At 41.4% G+C, this 20146-nt stretch overlaps 1 protein-coding gene across 2 annotated transcripts in view; it reads left to right on the plus strand.

The window, feature by feature from the left end:
• Positions 1-1347: 1347 nt before the first annotated feature.
• The window catches only part of myh11a (myosin, heavy chain 11a, smooth muscle), a 30733-nt gene continuing 11934 nt past the window's right edge, over positions 1348-20146 (plus strand). The window contains exons 1-11 of one of the 2 annotated variants that reach the window (XM_040147219.1): positions 1348-1472; positions 4945-5309; positions 5691-5847; positions 10622-10649; positions 14759-14858; positions 14986-15012; positions 17307-17399; positions 17571-17634; positions 18592-18690; positions 19634-19777; positions 19903-19998. In XM_040147219.1, coding sequence (XP_040003153.1) covers positions 4968-5309; positions 5691-5847; positions 10622-10649; positions 14759-14858; positions 14986-15012; positions 17307-17399; positions 17571-17634; positions 18592-18690; positions 19634-19777; positions 19903-19998 — 1150 coding nt within the window. In that variant the 5' untranslated portion in view covers positions 1348-1472; positions 4945-4967. The remainder of the gene's footprint in view (positions 1473-4944; positions 5310-5690; positions 5848-10621; positions 10650-14758; positions 14859-14985; positions 15013-17306; positions 17400-17570; positions 17635-18591; positions 18691-19633; positions 19778-19902; positions 19999-20146) is intronic. The other variant, XM_040147220.1, reaches the window with a different exon arrangement.

Here is a 20146-nt window from a genome sequence, read left to right on the forward strand (position 1 = left end):
AAGTCCAAGCACAGACGTATTATCAGAAAAATGTACTTAAAGTACTAGAAGTAAATGTACTCATTAAGCAGCAGAATTAACCCCTGCAGTGTTGTATTACCATAATGATTTATTAATTAATGATTATTACTGATGCATTAACATGTACGCAGCATTTTCACGTTGTAGTGGCTCAAGGTGAAGCTTATTGTAATAACTACTTATATACATTGTTGGGTTGTCTAATCTGTAATACACAGTGGTAGTACATTTATTCAAGTACTGTACGAAGTCGTATTTTGAGGTACTTGTACTTTACATGAGTATTTCCATTTTGTGCTACTTTAAACTTCTACCCCACTGCATAATAAACATAGAATAAGCTTATAGAATACAGTACAATGTTCCAAATGAAAAACAGGTTTCCAACCTTTTTGGCTTGTGACCCATTGCAGGACAGCAGTGCCTACCCCGGTCTCGTTGTCACGTTTCAGATGCCTGTGAGTTGTCAGCAGTTCCAGCACTTCCTGTCGAAAATTTTCACATTGTTTCATTTAAATGACTGTGTGAGGCTCAAAGAGTTAAAACTCTCCAATATTCCACAAAAAAAGCAAACCATTAGAGAAAAGTCCAGTAGATAAATACAAACAGGCACAGTCTTCCAATCCCATTAATCATCTCACGACCCCCCAGATTTATCCTGTCACCATTTTTTAAAGGGGCCCGACCCCCTTATTTCGGGAACCACTGGACAAAGTGGCTATCCCTTTACCAGCCACAACATCAATGTGTTGCATCAATGTGAACAATCTAATAAAGTCATATCAAATACTATAGGCATCAGTCACAGGGGACATAATACTGCAGAACAAGTACTTTTGGTACTTAAAGCACATTTTGCTGCTTATATTTCTGTCCTTTATTTAAATAGGATTTTGCATGCAGGGATTTTTATGGGGAGTGGGTGTATAAAGCAGCACTTGGGTAGATGTACTTAGAGTCCTCCACTGTCATGTATCTTATTTGATATCCTACTGCAGAGGTTCACCCACAACGTCGCGTCGTTGTGCATGTCCCAGTCCACTAACACCAGTCAGGAAGACGGAGGCGCTGGACTTCGACGTGACATTTGGGGGGTCTCAGCGCCCCGTCACCTCATCGGCGGGGACCCCTCCTCGTCACCATTCCCACCGCCGCTCCGACTCTTCCGACCCGCTGGCGTCCGCAGTGCGCATGTCCCCTGCCTCGTGCCCGGCCAGCAGATGCTGCCTGCAGCTGGACGCTGCGGGAGGAGGAGGAGGAGGAGGAGGAGGAGGGCCAGCTCGCGCAGCTCCACCCTAGAGCACCAGTGCGCAGTTTAAATGGTAAGGATGTGAAATTGACGGGGGTCATTTGGACTGTTCTTTTTTTGGAGTACCTCGTCAACGCCGGCCGCTCCGAACCCTAACTTTCCGAATCCAAAGCTCCCCTCAACACAAATCTCTTCATATTATGTAAGTATATCATTTACTGTGGAGCCTCGTTTTACGCCCAGTGATGCTGTAGTGCACTTGGCAATCCGCATCCCTTTTCACAGTTTGTCTAACTTTCACTCCGTCTGAGGAAGAGGAACTACGTTGTTTTGTATTTGTTTTTCCCTGAATGCTTTGAGATAAGTTAAAACAGGACTCCTTTTTGCAAGCAAAACCTGAATGTTCATTGTGCGGTAGGGTTGGAAACATTATTTAGAAAGTCATTAGCTTCCCTGGGTGTCGACCAGTGAGCCTTCATTGATTATTTGCATCTCTTCTTTTTGGAACTAATTGAAGAAACTGACGAAGTTTGGGTCTAAGGTCTAAAGAACATTATGAACTGTAGACATATGTGAGCACTTGTCATTTATGCAGACCTTTATTTGCATGTGAAAGGATACTGGAGAGTAAACCGGTTATACACATAGTTAAAAAAAAACAAAACAAAACTGAAAAGAAACGTTGCTCTCAGGACACGCTGTGGTATACTTTCCAAAGGAAGTGAGGGGAAGTCAATCTGAATATCCTAGAAATAGTCATGACGCTAACCGTAGAGTTTCCTGCTCTCCAAATATGGTTGTATGAAAGTCACATGCGGTGTAAACTGTTGGACATGGTGGCAGAGGATGCAGAAGCTATGGTGAGAGCCGAGTCCTTTCACGTGTCACCAGTGGACGCCATCGCTGATGGAGATGTTGAGGGCGTTCATTAAATCCCCCCTTCACAGACACATGTCACTGGGTTGTTTGTTCTCCCCATACTAAGAGCAAACTTTAGGGACGGTTCAATGATATCAGCTGCACATGAACTGCATATGCCTTTGCCAGGCTATGTAGGAAAACGTTTGTTGCCCCAAAAGAAACACTGGCGTTACTCTCATTGAACCTCATGTTGCTGACAAGGACCTTTACTACCGAGAAAGCAAACGTCCGCCACTGCTCACCAGAACGGGATAAACTGTTTCAGGCACAGATTCCCAGTGGGACAAAATGTGCTGTAAGCGTAACACCGTTGACTTATCATTTTTCTAATATCAAGGTGTCTCTGGAAGAGAAGGAGGTCATGTGTTTTTTTGCCATATTTGTAATTAGACAGTTCTGCAGTCGCTGGCATGTTCCCGAGCGAAGCCCTTCCCCTAACAGGACAAATCAGGTGTTTTCATCGCTCTGTTTTGGCCATCGCGATCGAATTATTTTCATGCCGAAATCCTATTCATCGCACAAGGCTCGAAACCCTAATGTGTCAGGGTTATTAACAAGATGATAACAGGAAGAATGTTTGTGGAATAGCTGAGAGAGGAAATGAGAAAAATCGTTCACAGGCCCTGTAGGTTAACCTTTTTTACCCACAAATAGAAAGGGCACGTAGTCTCCTGGGTGACATTTCTGCTTGTTTATTATTTTTGATAGAGGCTCTAAAATAATTGTCCCATATATTGAACCCATCAGAAGTTTTGTGCTCATTTTTGCCTCGCAGCCCTGTTGTAATGTGCTTAGGAACACGGGCCAACATTTACGCGCAGTGACGGATTTGATCATCTTAACAGAAGTGTAATACTGTTTTGGCTTGATGGTTCACACTGAACTGAGCAGGTCAGTGAGTCTCTGTGCTGCAAGGGTTATTCTTATTCTGTTTTTCGTGATTTATTGTGATGCCGGCGAGCCCCCCTTCCCCTTGTCATCCTTTAAATTTCCAGCCAGACTATATCAACCCGCTGTCCTGTCAACCCCACTTCAGACACCTGTTTTCAACATACACTGGCTGAGTACAAAGCTGTGTTGACACAACAGAGAAAGATAAAGGCGGCTTTACGAAGGTATTGAGCCGAGGTGGTCAGAGTTAAAGAGGGGTAAGGAAGAGGACCTTGACTTGCTACACTTACTTTAACACAGGGGGGGAGTGTCAGGAAAAGTCTGTTTACTTTTATCTGCAGAAATAGCTGATCATCAAAGTATCAGCTGGTCCCTTCCTTGTTTCCTCATAAGTGCACTCGGTTCTCTGGACTTTGCAGTTTTTGGCAAACAGAAAGTGTCCGACTCTGTCTCCAGTTAATATTTATACTATTTATACAATATCTTTCATTAAATTCTGGGGGGTTTGGTTTTTCTAGCTCCCTTGGGTACATTCATAGGCTTATCAAATCATAACATGGTTTTGGAGTTGTATTAGACTCACTGGACCCGTTTTGTTGGTTGGCTGATTGCAGAACTTGGTGATATATTTGAAATGCTTGCTACCAAGCTGTATTTCTTATTCATATTTTTTTTTAGACTTGTGTGCAGATGTCTTCACTTATTGCTGTTTGCATTTTACATCGCCTCCCACTGCAGGTACGACTCCCAGACATGGCTGAGTCCAAGACACTTGTTCATAATTTAGCCACTGGCTGTTGCATCTGAAAATTGAATGCCACCAGGGGCCCATGTGAAGCGTGATTGTTAAAGCTCCGGGGCCCCCTCAGTCTCTCTGCCTCACTGTTATCATTTTGAAGTAAACGACGAGGCCAGCAAGAGACATACTATTCCCTATATGGGCTTTGTTTGGGAGTTCACTTGCCTTGCTGTTTAGGTCCGCAGAAAAGACTCCGGCTCCAGACAAGGGGCCCATATATGGTCATCACAGCACGAGACTGAAGCCTCCTACCACAGAGACAGGGAGAGAGAGAAATGTGGAGGGGAAAAGACATGCAAAAAATGGACGTTGTCAATTAAGCAACAACTCAATGATTGAGTGAACATTAAAGATTTGGGGATATTTCAGATAAAGCTGTTGACAACATGTCCTTGTCTTTGTTACTGAGTTAATTAAAATCAATTTCCCAGCCTCAATCTCTCTATCTAAATTAGGGAGGGAATTGTTTGTGCGTCTCCCTGGTGGCGTGTGTGAAAGTGTAGGATCGAGAGGGGGTGGTGGTCTGTGAGAATAACTGCACTCTGGAACTCCCCGATGGATGAAACATGTTAACCCTTTGAGTTACAACCATAGGCAGGAGGCAACTTTGGTAGCATGTCTCCCACAGTACCCTTGGAGACTCATCATTTACTGTAGTGCTTAGTTAACCCTGTGTGCGAACTGTTGTCTTTTTACTGAAAAAGAAAAGAGGCTTCTAGCATTAAGGATTATACTCATCTGTGATGTCTATTATAAAGTTTGAGCTGTGACATTTTTCTTTATAATATTGTTTATCAAATTCTCTGATCACAATTTTTGTCGTTTGGTATCTGCAGCTGATGCATCACTGCATCATGTCCTGTATGATACACTGTGTTGAAACCTCTTTTCTTGCCCTCTCATCTTTATTTATTGCCTGCCTTCCTGCCTTGCTTTGTTCCCACTTTCCTCTGTTTCTTTCCTTCGTTAGTTCCTTCCTTCCTTCCTTCCTAGTTTTCTGCCTCCCTTCCGTCTGTGCTTCCTTTATGGTTCACTCATCCAAATCATTTGTTGTCCCCAACAGTTGGCCCTCCACCTTAACCCAAGATGTCCAAGAAGGCCCCAAGCGAGGACGAGAAGTTCCTCTTTGTTGACAAAGACTTCCTGAACAGCCCCATGGCGCAGGCTGACTGGTCGGCCAAGAAGCTGGTGTGGGTCCCATCGGAGAAGCATGGCTTCGAGGCAGCTAGTGTCAAGGAGGAGCACGGCGACGAGGTGCTGGTGATGCTGGCTGATAACGGCAAGAAGGTGACAGTCAACAAGGACGACATCCAGAAGATGAATCCGCCCAAGTTCAGCAAGGTGGAGGACATGGCCGAACTCACCTGCCTGAACGAGGCCTCTGTGTTGCACAATCTCCGCGAGAGGTACTTCTCTGGCCTTATATATGTAAGTATACACCGAAAACATGTGAACGCTCACAAAGTCATTTACTCACATCGAAACAGTCCTGTATGTAATCATAACTACACAGAATTTGTATTTCTGTACTCAACTTCATTGTTTCCCGAACCCTTAGTCCCAATCTTAACCCACTGAACTATATCCTAATATAATCATAATTCTAACATTATTTATTTACTCAAACCCTGACCCTAAATAAGATGCTTAAAAACTAATGTCCTTACATTAGTGGATTTTTACAGTATTTCGACCCGTATAAGTGCTTTAATTTCCTGACATGTTTCAGTCTTCCCATACAAGAACAGAAACATGTACAGTACAAACTGTCCTAAATACTCTCTTTTTTCTCACGGTCTCTTCTCTCAGACGTACTCTGGCCTGTTCTGCGTGGTGGTGAACCCTTATAAAATGCTGCCAATCTACTCAGAGAAGATCATTGAAATGTACAAAGGGAAGAAACGACATGAAGTCCCCCCTCATATCTACTCCATCACTGATAACGCCTACAGAAACATGATGCAAGGTAGGAATTTGATCCTACGTCTTTCCGGGTTCTTTCTATTCACTTGTTCTCCCAGTGGGTTACTCTCACACCGCAAAGATATGCTGATCAGGTGGACAAGAGACTTAGCAAATTGTCACAGTTATGTGTTTTTGTTTTGTCAGCCGTGTGATGGGCTGATAACCTGTCCAGTGCATGCTTGGATAGGCTCCAGCCTCCAATGAGTGGAAATCATTGGAATAAACTAATAAATCATATCAAATTGAGGCAATGCAAAGCAACACAAGAGCTGGTATACAACTCATCGACAGCTCTCACACACAACAAGGCAAACTGTTAGTTTGTGCAATTGCAAGCTGCTGGCCTCATAAGTTTTCAGTTGGTTTCTGTCAAAGTGAAGTGTTGGCTGCTAGCTGCAAGAGCTAGGCGTGGGTGAGCTCTGGTATCAGCTGTCAAACGTCTAGCTCTTGTCTCTGGGGACTGCCAGCAGCCTTTTAGCTCCATCATGCCCACAAAGTTGTTGATAAAAACCACAAATTTGTTAATTATTATGTACAGTCGAAGAGCAACCTCAGAGCTCCATTTGTCTGCTGCAAGGTCATTACAAAGTAAGTTGGTATGAAAAAATATGATCAAAATTAAAAGAGTACTTTCTGGACTATTTGAGAGTCAGTGTCTCATAGAGGTGACGATGGTGGATAGGGGCCTCGGCAGAGTCATGCTTACAGTAAATGGCTCTCGGCTAACCCTGCAGTGGCGTGACTTCGGACCGGCTGGTTCTCTACAGAATCTGTTCCTTATGCTTCCAGGGGGTCATGCCCGCTGGACTTCATGTTGACGTGAGGATGGTCTCTCAAAGGAGTTGACATCTGGATTGAGAGATGGGTGGGGGCAGTAAAACATTTCCTGTTTCAGCAACCTCCCCTTCCCCATTCAGTTCTTCTAACTTAATGTTTTCTCTTTTGGTCAATATAAATACCAGAGATTTTGTCCATGGGCGAGAGAGGAGATTTTAAAGTTCCCGTTAAATGGGCCGAAGTTTGTGCTTTAGAATTGAAGTTTAATTTTGAGTTTTCCAATGAAACAGGATGTTTAGACAGGACTTAAAGTAATTGTTAGGAAGTAACTGTTTAGAGTTCAAGAGAAAGTGGGATCATCCAGTACCATACCACCCCTTCTCTCTGGCTGCAATGAGGGCTGCAGAAGCTGATGGTATAGCTGTTAAAGACCTCAAATAGACGGCCCGATCTGATGATAATGCTGCTACTGCCATCCAAACAGCCGAGGACAGTGGTAAACCTGTAGGTTTTATATGACAGCAGAGATTGGATCTATGATAAAACTCTGCTGAAGGGTATTTTTGTGCTTGCCCCTAAGTACACAATGAGTAAGAGAAAAAAAATGCACTTCGCAAGAAGAAATTTGGAAATTTGGATTAGATTTTGACATACTGCGTATAAGGCACATGGACTGATAGGTATAGCATAAAAATACTTCCTGGGATGGGAAATTACATTGATTGGACTTCTATTTGAGAAAATGTAGTCAGCCTCGAGAGCAACAACCTCTCACAGCCTCTTAACTGGCTCTCGGCAGCTCGAGGCTTTCCCATACTTCTCCCTTGACTGTCTGTGTTATTGATTTCATCTCAGGTCTATTAGCAGATAATACGCTGCGTAGCAAATCATGACTCGCACAAGCATTCACACGTCTGTTTGCCAATTGCCGCCTTAAACCAACAGTCCATTCATAAGAACATGTCATTATAGAGAGAAATAATTTTCAAAATGAACAATTGTTAATAGTGACACTGATTTATGTTACTCAATAAAGATGATTTGGAGAATTTTACCAAAGAAAAACCTTTTCTCAATTTACGACACGATATAGATTGCTCAATGCCTACTAGCATTTTACAATCATAAATGTAGATTCCCAATTAGAGAAAAGATATTTCATTATTATTGACTCCCTACTGATCACTGATCTAATATACTGGATACATTGTCCCTACTGTGCCTACCACACTGATGTTGTCACTTCCTGTCCATCTTCATCTTAAGGACTTTAGCTACAAATGCACAAGTTATGCAAGTGCATTTAGATACAATATGAAAGCTAACTTTTGCGCACATAGCTCTGTTTCTTTCCTGGTGGTTAAGATCTCTGTATTTTAAGGGAGCTGATACATTGACTGTTGCTGAAATGATATCTGACAGGAATCTGGCAGCTCTGAGACATGACTGATCAAGTGAAAAGGAAATAGGGAAACCTAAGAAATGCAGCTGAAACAGTGTGCAGCTCTAATCCGTGGACTTTAACATCAGATCGAATGTTAACATAATATTCAATTTCCTGAATTCTTTTGGCATTGTCATTATAAATGTCCTAAATCTGTTTTGATGATGTAGCAGAATGCTTAGTACTTTCTCTTTACTTTTAGCTGTAGCTGCAGCTGTCACTAGAATGTGCACATTGGAGGATTTTTTCCAGTCCGGTTCCCAGGAAGCTATAGTATTTACCATTACAGCTATGGTGTGTACACACAGGGCCATAAGTAAACAAGAGGGGAGAGGATTGATTGGTGTTTGTGCGGGTGTTTGGATTACACGTCTTCAGCCCATCCTTGCAGAAGAACCCATACAGCTGCATCTTAGAGACCATTATCAGTTAATGAGAAAATCAAACACTTGTTACCACCCAGGACACTGTGTGCACAAGAAAGAATGTGTTTTGATTTGCTGCATTTGTTTCAGACTAAACAGATCAGACATTTGCTTAGGCTCATGATATATGAAATGACAATTGATATTGACCACCTGTTCAGCTTTAAAAGGTAACACATTGCTTTAAGCTGCTTTACAGCCAAGTAAAACAAATGAAGTGAGCAGAAAAAGCAGTGACAAAATGCTCAGTTAATAAATGCAAAGGTAAACATAAAGGCAAAGCAGAAAAGGAAAGTATAAACACTTGTGGCTCAAAATACGCCAGAGATTTTACCAAAGAACCTGATTTGACAAGTTGTTTCAAAGCCTGATACCTAATGGAAAAAAATTGCCTCTTGTTTTTGGTTCAGAAATCAGCACAGACAGAAGGGACCATCTAATATGGGTTCAAAGTTCCGTGAGGACCCGGACGTGGACGTGGACGTCTTATATTATGACCATTAATCAAAATAGGTTTGAATTGCTTGAAGCTTAATATTTCACCCAAAACTGTTTTTAACAGGCACGCTTGTTTAAATGTTTTCGTGAGTCTTCATCCACAAACCCCCGTTGAGCCTTTATCATTTAACACTTTGGCTGGCAGGGATTTGTTATTGTTGATGCATTAATGGGATTTCCCATGAAGTAGTGACTAACGATGCAGGACATTCTGCACTGCGTGATGTAGTAGGAACAGTTCACTTGTTAGAGTGGAAGTGGTGCATAACTACAGCAAATCCAGATAACTCTTCTAAGCTTTGAAACATTCTTCCTCCAGTCTTGGCTGAGATCCCGTTCCTCCGAAAATGTTCCTCAGTCTTTGATGTCCAGGAGATAAAAATGTGAAATTCCCAAAGGGAGTTTTCTGTCCCCAGGGGCAAATGACTGATGCGCTGTTCCTCTGTGCTCCCAGTGCATTTACAGTGCTTGCTAGACAGGGGCAAAGACACTGACATTCTTGTATAATCAGATTTAGGTTTTTACTTAACAGGAATGAATCACCGTCACAAAAATATTCTTAATGTTTAGCGGTGACGAAAAACCTGTCTCTCCCCCCCGAGTCTCTGGCGCAAGACTGAGGTTTTGGATGTTTTACAAAAGCCCACAACTCTGGGGACCTCTCTCTCTCTCTCTCTCTTTCTCTCTCCATCTGCCTTAATTAGGAAGTGCGGAGAGGGAATGGGCTACATTATGTTTGTGTATGTAAGGAATGGAACCAGTGGAATAGCAGCCAAACTTGAGTCCAAACAGAGAAACAGCATCCATGCTAGTTTACAGTTCAGCGCAGACTGCACTCTGTAACTGTGTGTGTGTTTGTGCGTGCGTGTGTGTGTCTCCTGCATGAGTGGATGACAGTATGAAAGTTAGGAAACTGCATAGAAGTGATGCTCTTTATTGTATTAAGATGAAGAATTGTTGGCGTTGATCATTTTTGCAGTGCAGCTTTAAGGCATCATTTACTAAGAGGTTTCATGTCGAGAACTGACAGCAAAGTTATCTTTTTAGTCAGCACTCCCTGTACTCCCCCAGGGGTGGTTTGTATCGAAGTATACAGTAACAGAATAACCGTACATGGACTTCGTGTATTCTCTCAGGAGTATTTTTGGAGACGGTATAATGACTCAGTGCTCAGCACATTCAGAGTTGATTTTCAGGGTTAAAAATCAAGTATTTGGGGTGGTTAAATATTTGTTTAGGCACAGGGGAACCTTCCCAAATCACACAGCGTCCTCTAAGCTTTGAATTGATTCCCAGCTGGTGTCTTAAGTTCTTCATTAGATTGATCTTTATTCCCGGAGAAAGGCTTATGGTCTCACCTGTGGTCTGTACAGAAGTGTACTGTGCTATTGTGCATAACTGTGCACATATCCTCAGGCCAAACATGAGGGCAAAAAGAAAATTAAGTCCTGTGCTTGTAACACAAAATGGAAGATGCATATTTGTACTTTGGTTGTTGCAGATTCCTCTGGTTTACCCCCTAATTTTTCTGCTCTTATGAGTGATCTGGACAGTCACTTACATACTGTATATTTGAGGAATGAGTTGCCTTAAAAGTCATCTAACACTATAAACTTTCCTTGTTTCCACAGATCGTGAGGACCAGTCCATTCTCTGCACGTAAGTGAAAATCGTTAACCTCCGAACTCACCTTTGCCGTCTTTCCTTAACCTGTACCCTAGATGTCACATTAGTGCTCGAAGGAAGGCTGTGTGTGCATGTGTGGAAGAACATGCTTGTGTAAACACAGAGTTAAACAAAGAAGACACCTTTCTGGTCTCTCAGCACCCACTTACATACAACAAGAGATCATTCATAATTTAACGGTGATCTGTGTTTTTTGAGGATGTTGCTGGATGTTTGGTTTGTCGCAACGCATTGCCGTGGAGTTTTGTTGTATTCAAATGGAGCAAAGCTGCGATCTTTGGGGGCTGTGGCCTCGCTCTCCTCACAGATTCTGAGTCAGGAAGTATGCCCCGCATCCTGATGGGAGAACCAGATTAGCTCTCCAAATGTTTGGGCTCCATTTTGATTGTTTATTTGTTTTAAACTAATTATTGAGAACTTTGACTGGGGGATTGCACATCCAGGGACAAGCAGCCTCCTTTTGTCAGGCAATAATAGCCTGGTCTTTGGACTCATCTGAACTTGACTTTCATTCATAGAACACAAAGTTAACTAACAAATTAATTTTCCATTTGCATGTTTTAATGGCCTAGTGGGTTTTTGCAGTAGTATTTGCCATAAATGTGGACTGCATGCCCAGTTCATGATTCATTTCAAACATGGTGTATTCCCTACTTTTGCTAGGAGTTATTGCAACTTCTGTTGTTATCTACAAAAAAGATTCCGCTCTCACATACTGTACATCCCACTGGCTTATGTACTATGTTTATTTCATTCTACCTCCAGTATAAATGTACGGCATGCTTATGTCACCGGGTGGATAACTTTAGAGAGGGAGGACTTTTTTTTTTAATCTTTGAGTTAACAGTAGTACCTTTGCTGCTCAGCTGTGGTCCCAGTAAAGGAAATGAGAGGAAGGGCTCCTCCTCCTCAAGGCTCTTTTTACTCTAAATTCACTGATGCCAGGATGCTGCAAAATCTTTGATCACATCAGACCATTTCCTCAACCATCAAGATTTTTTTTATCAAAGGGAAACTTTGGAAAAGTTTGGTAGTATTTATCCCTGTCAGTGTGTGGACATGTTAATGGTTAAGAGTGCTGGTCTACAAGCGGTTTTGAACACGAAGCTGACTGTATGATGCCAATGTGACAAAACTTACACAGAGCTTTATTTAAAACCATTCAAAGACATGGACTGAAAATGAAACGATACAGTAGAGCTGAAGCACAAACTCTGGCTCTCTGTAGGTCAGGTACACGCGGTCACTTTAAGATTTCTGTTTGAGCTGCAGCCGGCCTCAGTCTCAGCAGGCCTCTGGAGCCATATATGGGAGAAATGCTTCTGGTGCTATACATGGAATTTCATGTATGACATTCTCCTCCTTTCTGTGGGTGCTTGTGTGTGTTTAATTGCACCATATGTTCTTTGTCAGAATTGTTTTTATAGCAGTTTATCATAGAGGCCTTGCATCTTCATAGTGTGAAATTTAGTTCAAGTATTTGTTACTCTTCGGGATTTCCTGTTTTAACTTCTCTATCAAGGATTCCAGTGACAGTTCCTATAATACATTTTCAGATTAAACCAGATCAAGTCCATCAGAAATGCATGGCGGTCAAGCTGACACCACGGCTGTTTTAGTGTCACTGTGGTACGTGATTGGTGGAAAAGGATGGCGTAGTGCAGAGTAGGGGTTTCTGGAACAACTTTACCTACTCGCAAGATGCATGGAGTAAAGGAAAACAGTCTGAAGATGAAAACTCTAGCAACACTCGTAGTATAAAGAACAACTTTTGTAAGACCTTTCAAACTTTTTTTTAACAACTTCCTCCTACAGAATAAATGATTCGACAAGATTTTTAGAGAGGCTTGCTGCATAAATGCGAATTCAGTTTGTTCCTATCGTTAATATTTTCTGTCCTTCACAGATTCAATAATGATACCCCCATAGCTTTGAATTATGTATAGGCAGGTATGCCGCAAAAAAATATTTCTTGAGAAGTGTATGAATTAGCTTAAATAATAAGATACTTAAAACCACAGAGAGTCAGAGAAGTGCTTCTAAAAAACCTCATAAAGCAATTATGAAAATTGTACAGGAATCCCCATAATCTAGCTTTCAAGTATGAAACCACCACAAAATTCAAAATTCAAAAATGATCACAAAATTGAAGTGACACCTGTCTAATACAGTTTCAAATAAAAAGTAGTCATGGAGCATTGATCTCAGGGCTGTTTTACTGGCTTGCATTAGATTTTACAGGTGGGTTTCTACTGTAGTTATCGGTCACTGAGTATATTCTGTTGATTCTAGCACTGATTATATTCCTCAAATTCTTCCCCACAGTAGCAAGAATCTGACATGGGAAATTGCAGAGGGCCTACTTAAATCCTTTTTCAAGATGCTGACATTTCATCTCAGCAGGGTCACCAGTTTCCTTTGTCCAGTATTCACAGTTTGTGTTTAAAAACTGCACTGATGGAATGAACTTATTGGCAGGATAAAGCGGCAGGATGTTGCTGAAGAGTGCAGATTCACTGCCTTTTCTGATCTGGCTGAGGGCTGCAATGTGCCACATTTATTAATAGAGGAGGACGAATCCTGTTAATTTATCTCTCTAGGTATTTTGTGTTTTTCCTTGTAATGCTAAGAGATCATTCAACTTTGCAGAAGACTGAGGGGGCAAGTGTTTGCGCTGTCCACAACAGTGGTTCTCAGCCTTGTTGACTTTTGACCCTTTGAAATAATGTAATCCCTCCTCACATTCCATCACAGGTTGCACACTTTTTCATATTTTGTTTAGCAGAGAAACCTTATAACATTCAATATTTTACTAAAGGAAAAACTAAAATTTCACAGAGTAATAAAACATGATAACACATCTGAATATTAGCAGTGTTTTTGCTCCGGCAAATATGATCTCATCTATTCTATCCGTTCAAATAATCTCGTGATCGTGAGTGAAATGGTAAGAAGGGCATGCAGGATGAGACAGTCTAATACACCAATTGCAGGAAAAAAAAAACCCCATCAGAATTTATTCCGCCCTAAAAGCTGTAGGAGCCTGGATGTCGTGTGTCCTTACCAGACCTGAACAGGACAGAGTAATTAGATTCCTTTCAGAGCTGCCAAGCCCTAACACAGAGAGCATCCCATGCCTTTTATGGACCCATGGCTGAGGATGTGTCTGTGTGTTAGACTGCTGGCTGAGAGCTCTGGGATCATTCAACTTTGTCTATCAAAGTATCCAAGATCGTTTTCCTGGAAAGAAAGAGTGTGTTCTGGCTTCTGTTTGAAAATGCCTCTAAAAGATACCATATCTTTCAGATGTCTGACTAGTGTGAGGATATCTGTCAAAGAACTCTTTTCATAATTTTGTAAATTTCATAGGAAGTTTCTCCCTCTCCTCTTTTTCTGCTTTCTTACAGAGAATTAGATGATAAGATTGATATTACTCTCAGGTCTGTACGGTAAATATTAGCTTTAGCCAGTATCTTGTTAACTTAGCTTAGCATAAAGATTAGAAACAGGGGGAAACACTTCCCCTTCCTGGCTTTAGCACCTGCGTTACAGGTCATGCACCCCTCAGCCAAATTCCCTGTCACTCTCTATACTATGCACTATAAAAATAAAGTTAGAAAAGCCAAGAAAAATCTTCTTTAACGAATAACAGCCAGAATTCCATATCATGTCTCTCCGCGTTTCTAGCCTATATGCTATACTAACCAGATGCTGGTTGAAGCTTCACATTTACCATAGAGCAATGAGAGTGTTATCAATCTTCTCATCTAAGTCTTGGCAGGAAAGTATTTAAAATCGAATTTTCAAATTTTCTTCCCCTACATTTTGAAAGGATTATGAAAGTGATGGTAAAAGGATCAGTGTGTGGAGGACAGACTGAACAATAAACATTATGCTTTGAGTCAGGTGTCGGTGCGGTTCTCGCTGCTTATGATTTCCATTCAATTAAACTGGGTTATTGAACTGTGAACAGAGAACCTGTCGGTGCTGATTATCATCCCGTTCTCTCTTCCTCTCTCATTTCCTTCCACTATCTCTCCCCCTTGCATCTTTTAATCCCCTTCTCGATTTTCCTTCTCTAGTGGGGAGTCTGGTGCTGGGAAGACGGAGAACACCAAGAAGGTCATCCAGTATCTGGCGGTTGTGGCTTCCTCACACAAAGGCAAGAAGGACAGCAGTGTCGTAAGTATCCGTGTTAAGTGCCCATGTTGTATTAAAAGTTAGGATCTGCCAACCAGTTCCCTCACTCTTCATCATATGTAGGAAACTGCCCAGTTTAATCCTGTATATCGCCATTTCCTCCAAATAGCAACAATCAGGATCACAGTTTGCCTACGTGAGTAAAGGGGAATGGAGTGTGTTTTTGTGTGTAGTGTTTGTGTGTGTTCCTTCATTAGGTTAGAAAAGTGCATGAAGATGGTGTCACCCAAAAAACGTTTTTTTCTGTTTGTAATTGTTTTTCTTACAGAAACGGTCAAGATCCCAGATCTTACTGCTCATTAGCGTTAGAAGGTGTTTCCCCCTAACATTTGTAATTTCTGTATCTTTACCCAACCAGAACTGATTTAGACTGCATGATCATCATCATCATAGTACTGACTCGCAATCACTTTTCAAACCTGCAAAATGTTCAGTGAAGGACGTCTGGTGTTGCATACTCCTGAACAGGTTTACCATGTTGAGTTTTGTGTCATCTATCTTCTCATGAACACCCTTTCACTGTCAGCGGAGATTAGATTGAAGCCTCCCCAGCAGTGAAAGAGTCTCTCACAGATCAACGAGCACAGTGTGAGCATGCCCGTCTCCTGTTCTTGTCTATCAAACACCGGTCTCCCCCCTGCTCCCCTTCTTCTCATCCTCCTACCTGCCAGTTGCCCTGCCATGGGGCATTGATTGTCGTGTCCGTTCAGTTTATTGGACCTTGTGCCCTGATGTCGTGCGACTGTATTCACTTCTCAAAATGCAGCCCGGGCTGATATGAGCTCAGACAACCTTTTTAAGTCTTGACTAAAAACTCTTTTTGAACAGCGCTTCAGGACAGATCACGCCCGAGTAAGATTGGGACTAGATGACTCCTGACTAGATGTTGATGGTTTGCGGTGTTGGTCTCGCGTTGATTTACTGTAGGTATCGGAAGGATTCATTTATGGGACTTTGCCAAGAGGAAATGTTGTATTGTACTCTGTCCTCTGTAGGACCTCAAGGTTCCCACGGATCTCGCCTGAACAGAAATAGCAGTGTTTGATCTCTTTGCTCTGCTCTGACTTTCTCTCCTCCTCAGGCACTATTTTGACTCCAGCTGCTTTTACCTTCCCAAGTATCTGTATGTAAAAAGAATCTCAAAGAAAACAATCCTTCCCATCAGCTGTTACTTTCAGTTTCTTGCCATTTTGCTGTGCTCTATTTCCCTTTTTCTTCTGTCTCCTTTCTTTCTCAGTGACTTAAATGAGAAGGAACCCTCCTCTCTGCTTTCCCAACTCTGAACTGCACCTCATCAGCTGGTCTGTATCTTCCCAGTTTTTCCATAAACTTGAAAACAAATCTTTGACCTTTATCTTGATAAATCTCATAGACTTTTCCACCAGGAAAATGAAAGTACAAATAAAAAACAACAAAAATACGGCAGTATATTTTCACAGTAAAAATTGTACGGATTATTTACCTCCTATCACCTTTACTTCTTAATTAGAAAACAAAAACAATAGAAATCCCTTTTATAATTATTGGCCCTTGCACTTAGTAGTTCAAAACAGGCAATGTCCATCATTAATTCTAACCATTCAGCAAAATCAGGCTTTGTTGGATGCTTGTCTTCCAGATTGATTCATCACAGTCGTCCCCTATCGTTGCCAATTTCAATCACAATCAGTCGTGCTTTCCCTCTCTTCGTGGCTTTAGCTCATTTACAGGGTAGTTCAAGGGAGTGTTTGTAAGTGAGAGAGTAAGTTAGATAGAGGTCTACAGCACCTGACCTTGATGCTAGGCTGACACAGACCTCTTTGATCAGGTGGATTAGCTCGATGCAAAGTGATGGGGTGTCTGCCTCATTTACTGACCATCCCCCAGCTCCACCCACCGCTCCAGTGGCTCTACAGTCACGCTGGAAGCAAATCGCATCTCCTCAAGGCTGTTTGTAAATCAGAATCATTTTTAGTTTGCCGATGCACTGAATCCAAAGATTGGCAGGGTTCTTCAAGCGTTTTGTAATGTTAACGTTAGTGTGAGGCCTCGTCTGACCCAACGTAACCTCTCTTTTGTATCTCCCGCTTTGTGTCCATGTCATCAACAGCAGCTTCTCCTGAAATCTTTAGGTCATGGGGCTGTGTTACATAATACATTGTAGAAACTCAAAGATTATTATTATGGAATTATATTATCCTGTCACAGCTAATCATAGATTTACTTGTCAGCATACTTATTGATTACTGAGGGGCCAATTAAGTCCTTCATCATGTTCTTTTATTTCTCCTTTACTTTTACTCGTCATTGATGATATTCTGGTAAACCTACCCCAACCCATATCCAACCTGAACCGCCCTCATTCCCACCAAACACCACCTAATGCACCCCACCCTAAGCAACCACTCAGTGTGTAACAGCAATGTTTCTGTATATCACTGTCGTCACTAGGGGGAGCTGGAGAAGCAGCTCCTGCAGGCCAATCCCATTCTGGAGGCCTTTGGAAATGCCAAGACCATCAAAAATGACAACTCTTCCCGCTTTGTGAGTTTGCTATTTGTAGAAGTGGATATTTTGATGTTTTGGTTTTTGATGTGATAGGATTCTTCAAAGGTAGAGTATCAGTCAACTGTTTCCTAATTTGTATTTTTTACATGTGTTGTTGTAATAACACCACTCCATCCTATAACATCTTTTTCCTCATCAATCTAACAGGGAAAATTCATCCGTATCAACTTTGATGTGACCGGCTACATTGTTGGAGCCAATATTGAGACCTGTATCCTTTATTTATTTTGGTGACATATTGTTCATATTTTTCTCTCACTCTAAGAAAACAGCTCCAGTCTTTGACCTGGAACATGAAGCGTGGTCTAAAATGACTTTTCTGTGAAATTCTTCATCTGTCCCTCAAGTTAAATAAGTTAAATAATTGTCTGTCATCACAACTACTTTTTAACATTACCATGGAATGGTATCATCTTAATAATCATGTTTTAGGCCTATTTAAAATATGTGTTTTATTAATGTAGATTTTAAGTAATGATTACAAACAAGCTTTACTGTTGGTGCAAAAAACATTTTTAGGGCAATTAGAGGCCTAAAACAGTGAAGCTAACTTTTATAACTGAGTGCCACTGCTAAACCCCTATGGTATTAATTGTTTCTTAACATGTAGTTTTAGTTTTAGTCACTGTGTTTGTGGATTTGACCTTAGTTATTACATTTTTGTTCAACATTTACACTACTTCCTTAAATCAGACCCTTATAAATTGTTTTGCCTTACAGAGGGTATGTGTTTAGATACGTAATTCAAATAACATGCATATGCATATGAATAGATCTAGCACTTACTTCAAGGTCTCCTACTGTACTGAAGCTTTAGTGTTTACCCTCACTTGTAAGTTGCTTTGGATAAAAGCGTCTGCCAAATGAGTAAATGTAAATGTATAAGATTTATATATATTACTATAATATACCATATTAAATTTTATTTTCTTAAATTAAATTATTTTTTATTTTAAAAAGTGCTACCAGTGTGGCCAATTTTACAGGACATCTGTACATTATGATTCTTATTTAGTAGTCTTTTTCAACCTATTCACACAGTAGAAATCACAGAGGGAGGTAGACAAACAATAGCCTGAAACTCAGATCTATATAAGGGGCTAAACAGGGGTTTATATAGCATGAGCACATAATACGTTTGTATGCTTTAACTGCTGACTGCTCCCAGACCTGCTGGAGAAGTCCCGCTGTATCAGACAGGCAAAGACAGAAAGAGCTTTTCACATCTTCTACTACATGATTGCCGGTGCCAAGGAAAAACTGCGTGGTGAGTTGCAATCTACTGCTCTCCTCTCTTCCATAAACTTGGTGATGTTACATCCTTCTGAGCAGTTATTGCAGGATAATTGGCCATATGTTGTTGTAACATCACAGTCATGAGGAAACAGCCCATTGCTGAAATAAAAGCCCATAAAGAGGGAAAGAAAATTGGTCTTATTTTCAGTTGGACTGCCGCACATTTTTTTAGTTGATCCAGTGGGATTTAGAAAGGGTTTTTTAAGGCACAAAAATTTGTCAGCTCATCGGGGAATTACATAATCCGTACTGATGTTAAGCCATGATAATGAAGTTAAAGGTGAGAAAACACACTCCTGTGTGTGATGGAAATCTTCTGAGCTCCTGGAGCAAAAGCATTTATTGATGTTCAATGCACCAAGGAGAAGAGTGATGAGCAATACAAATGGTAACAAGTTAACCAGTGCAGTGCCACCCCAAATCCGAAGCTATCCTCCCTGGTGACCACTATTAACACTATAACTACGTCATACTTACTACATGTCCACATGAGGTTATTCTTCACAGGACTAAATCACATCCATACAAGTGTGAAGATTCTATTGGGTAGGTACCCAATCCCAAACACTAACTCACATTCTTACTTAACTCATGTTTGACATGTCAGTACTTTTGTCCTACTTCGAGACGACTTGGGTAACCAAATGACCACGAGACTTTAAGGCGCTGGCTGTTTACCTCCTGCACAGCCCGCCTTTCCTGTCTCAGGGGCCTATACTGTAATCTTGTTCGCTATGGTTACTGCTGATAGGAACCTCGCAGATGCGTCGTCACAGAGTCGTCAGTATTGTTGTTTTATGGCAGCAGAGAAAATTCATAAAATGTTAAACCTTCAGTCAATCAGAGAACACTGACTAGAACTATGAAGATACATTAAATCACCAACTATGTACCCCTATGTGCTTTATTCTCAGAGGAGCTTCTTCTGGAGCCCTTCAGTAATTACCGCTTCCTGAGTGCGGGCCACGTTCAGATCACTGGCCAGCAAGACGATGAGATGTATGAAGAGACCATGGAGGCTATGAAGATCATGGGCTTCACTGATGAAGAGAGAATTGGTATCAGTGATAATTCTGATCTTATCTCTGCTTGGCGAGAGTAGGATAGGCTGCTTGGAGTGGGACTGGGTAGGATGTCTCTATTGTCTCTCTTTGATGATAACTGTCACACTTCTTTGTTTCAGATATCCTCAAGGTGTGCTCCACAGTGATGCAGCTGGGAAACATTGAGTTCAAGAAAGAGAGGAACCAGGAGCAGGCCACTATGCCAGACAACACCGGTTAGACTCCTGTACCTTCTACTTAGAAAGTCTGTTAGCATTTGATTATCAACTTCTGCTAATTTCACAAAGTACAGTATAAAATTCACTTCAGTCTATTTTTTTAGCTACAGCAGTGACACAAAACATAGACGGAGGAAAGAGAAAA

The sequence above is a fragment of the Xiphias gladius genome, chromosome 15, assembly GCF_016859285.1.
Source record: "Xiphias gladius isolate SHS-SW01 ecotype Sanya breed wild chromosome 15, ASM1685928v1, whole genome shotgun sequence".
NCBI classification, from domain to species: Eukaryota; Metazoa; Chordata; class Actinopteri; order Istiophoriformes; family Xiphiidae; genus Xiphias; species Xiphias gladius.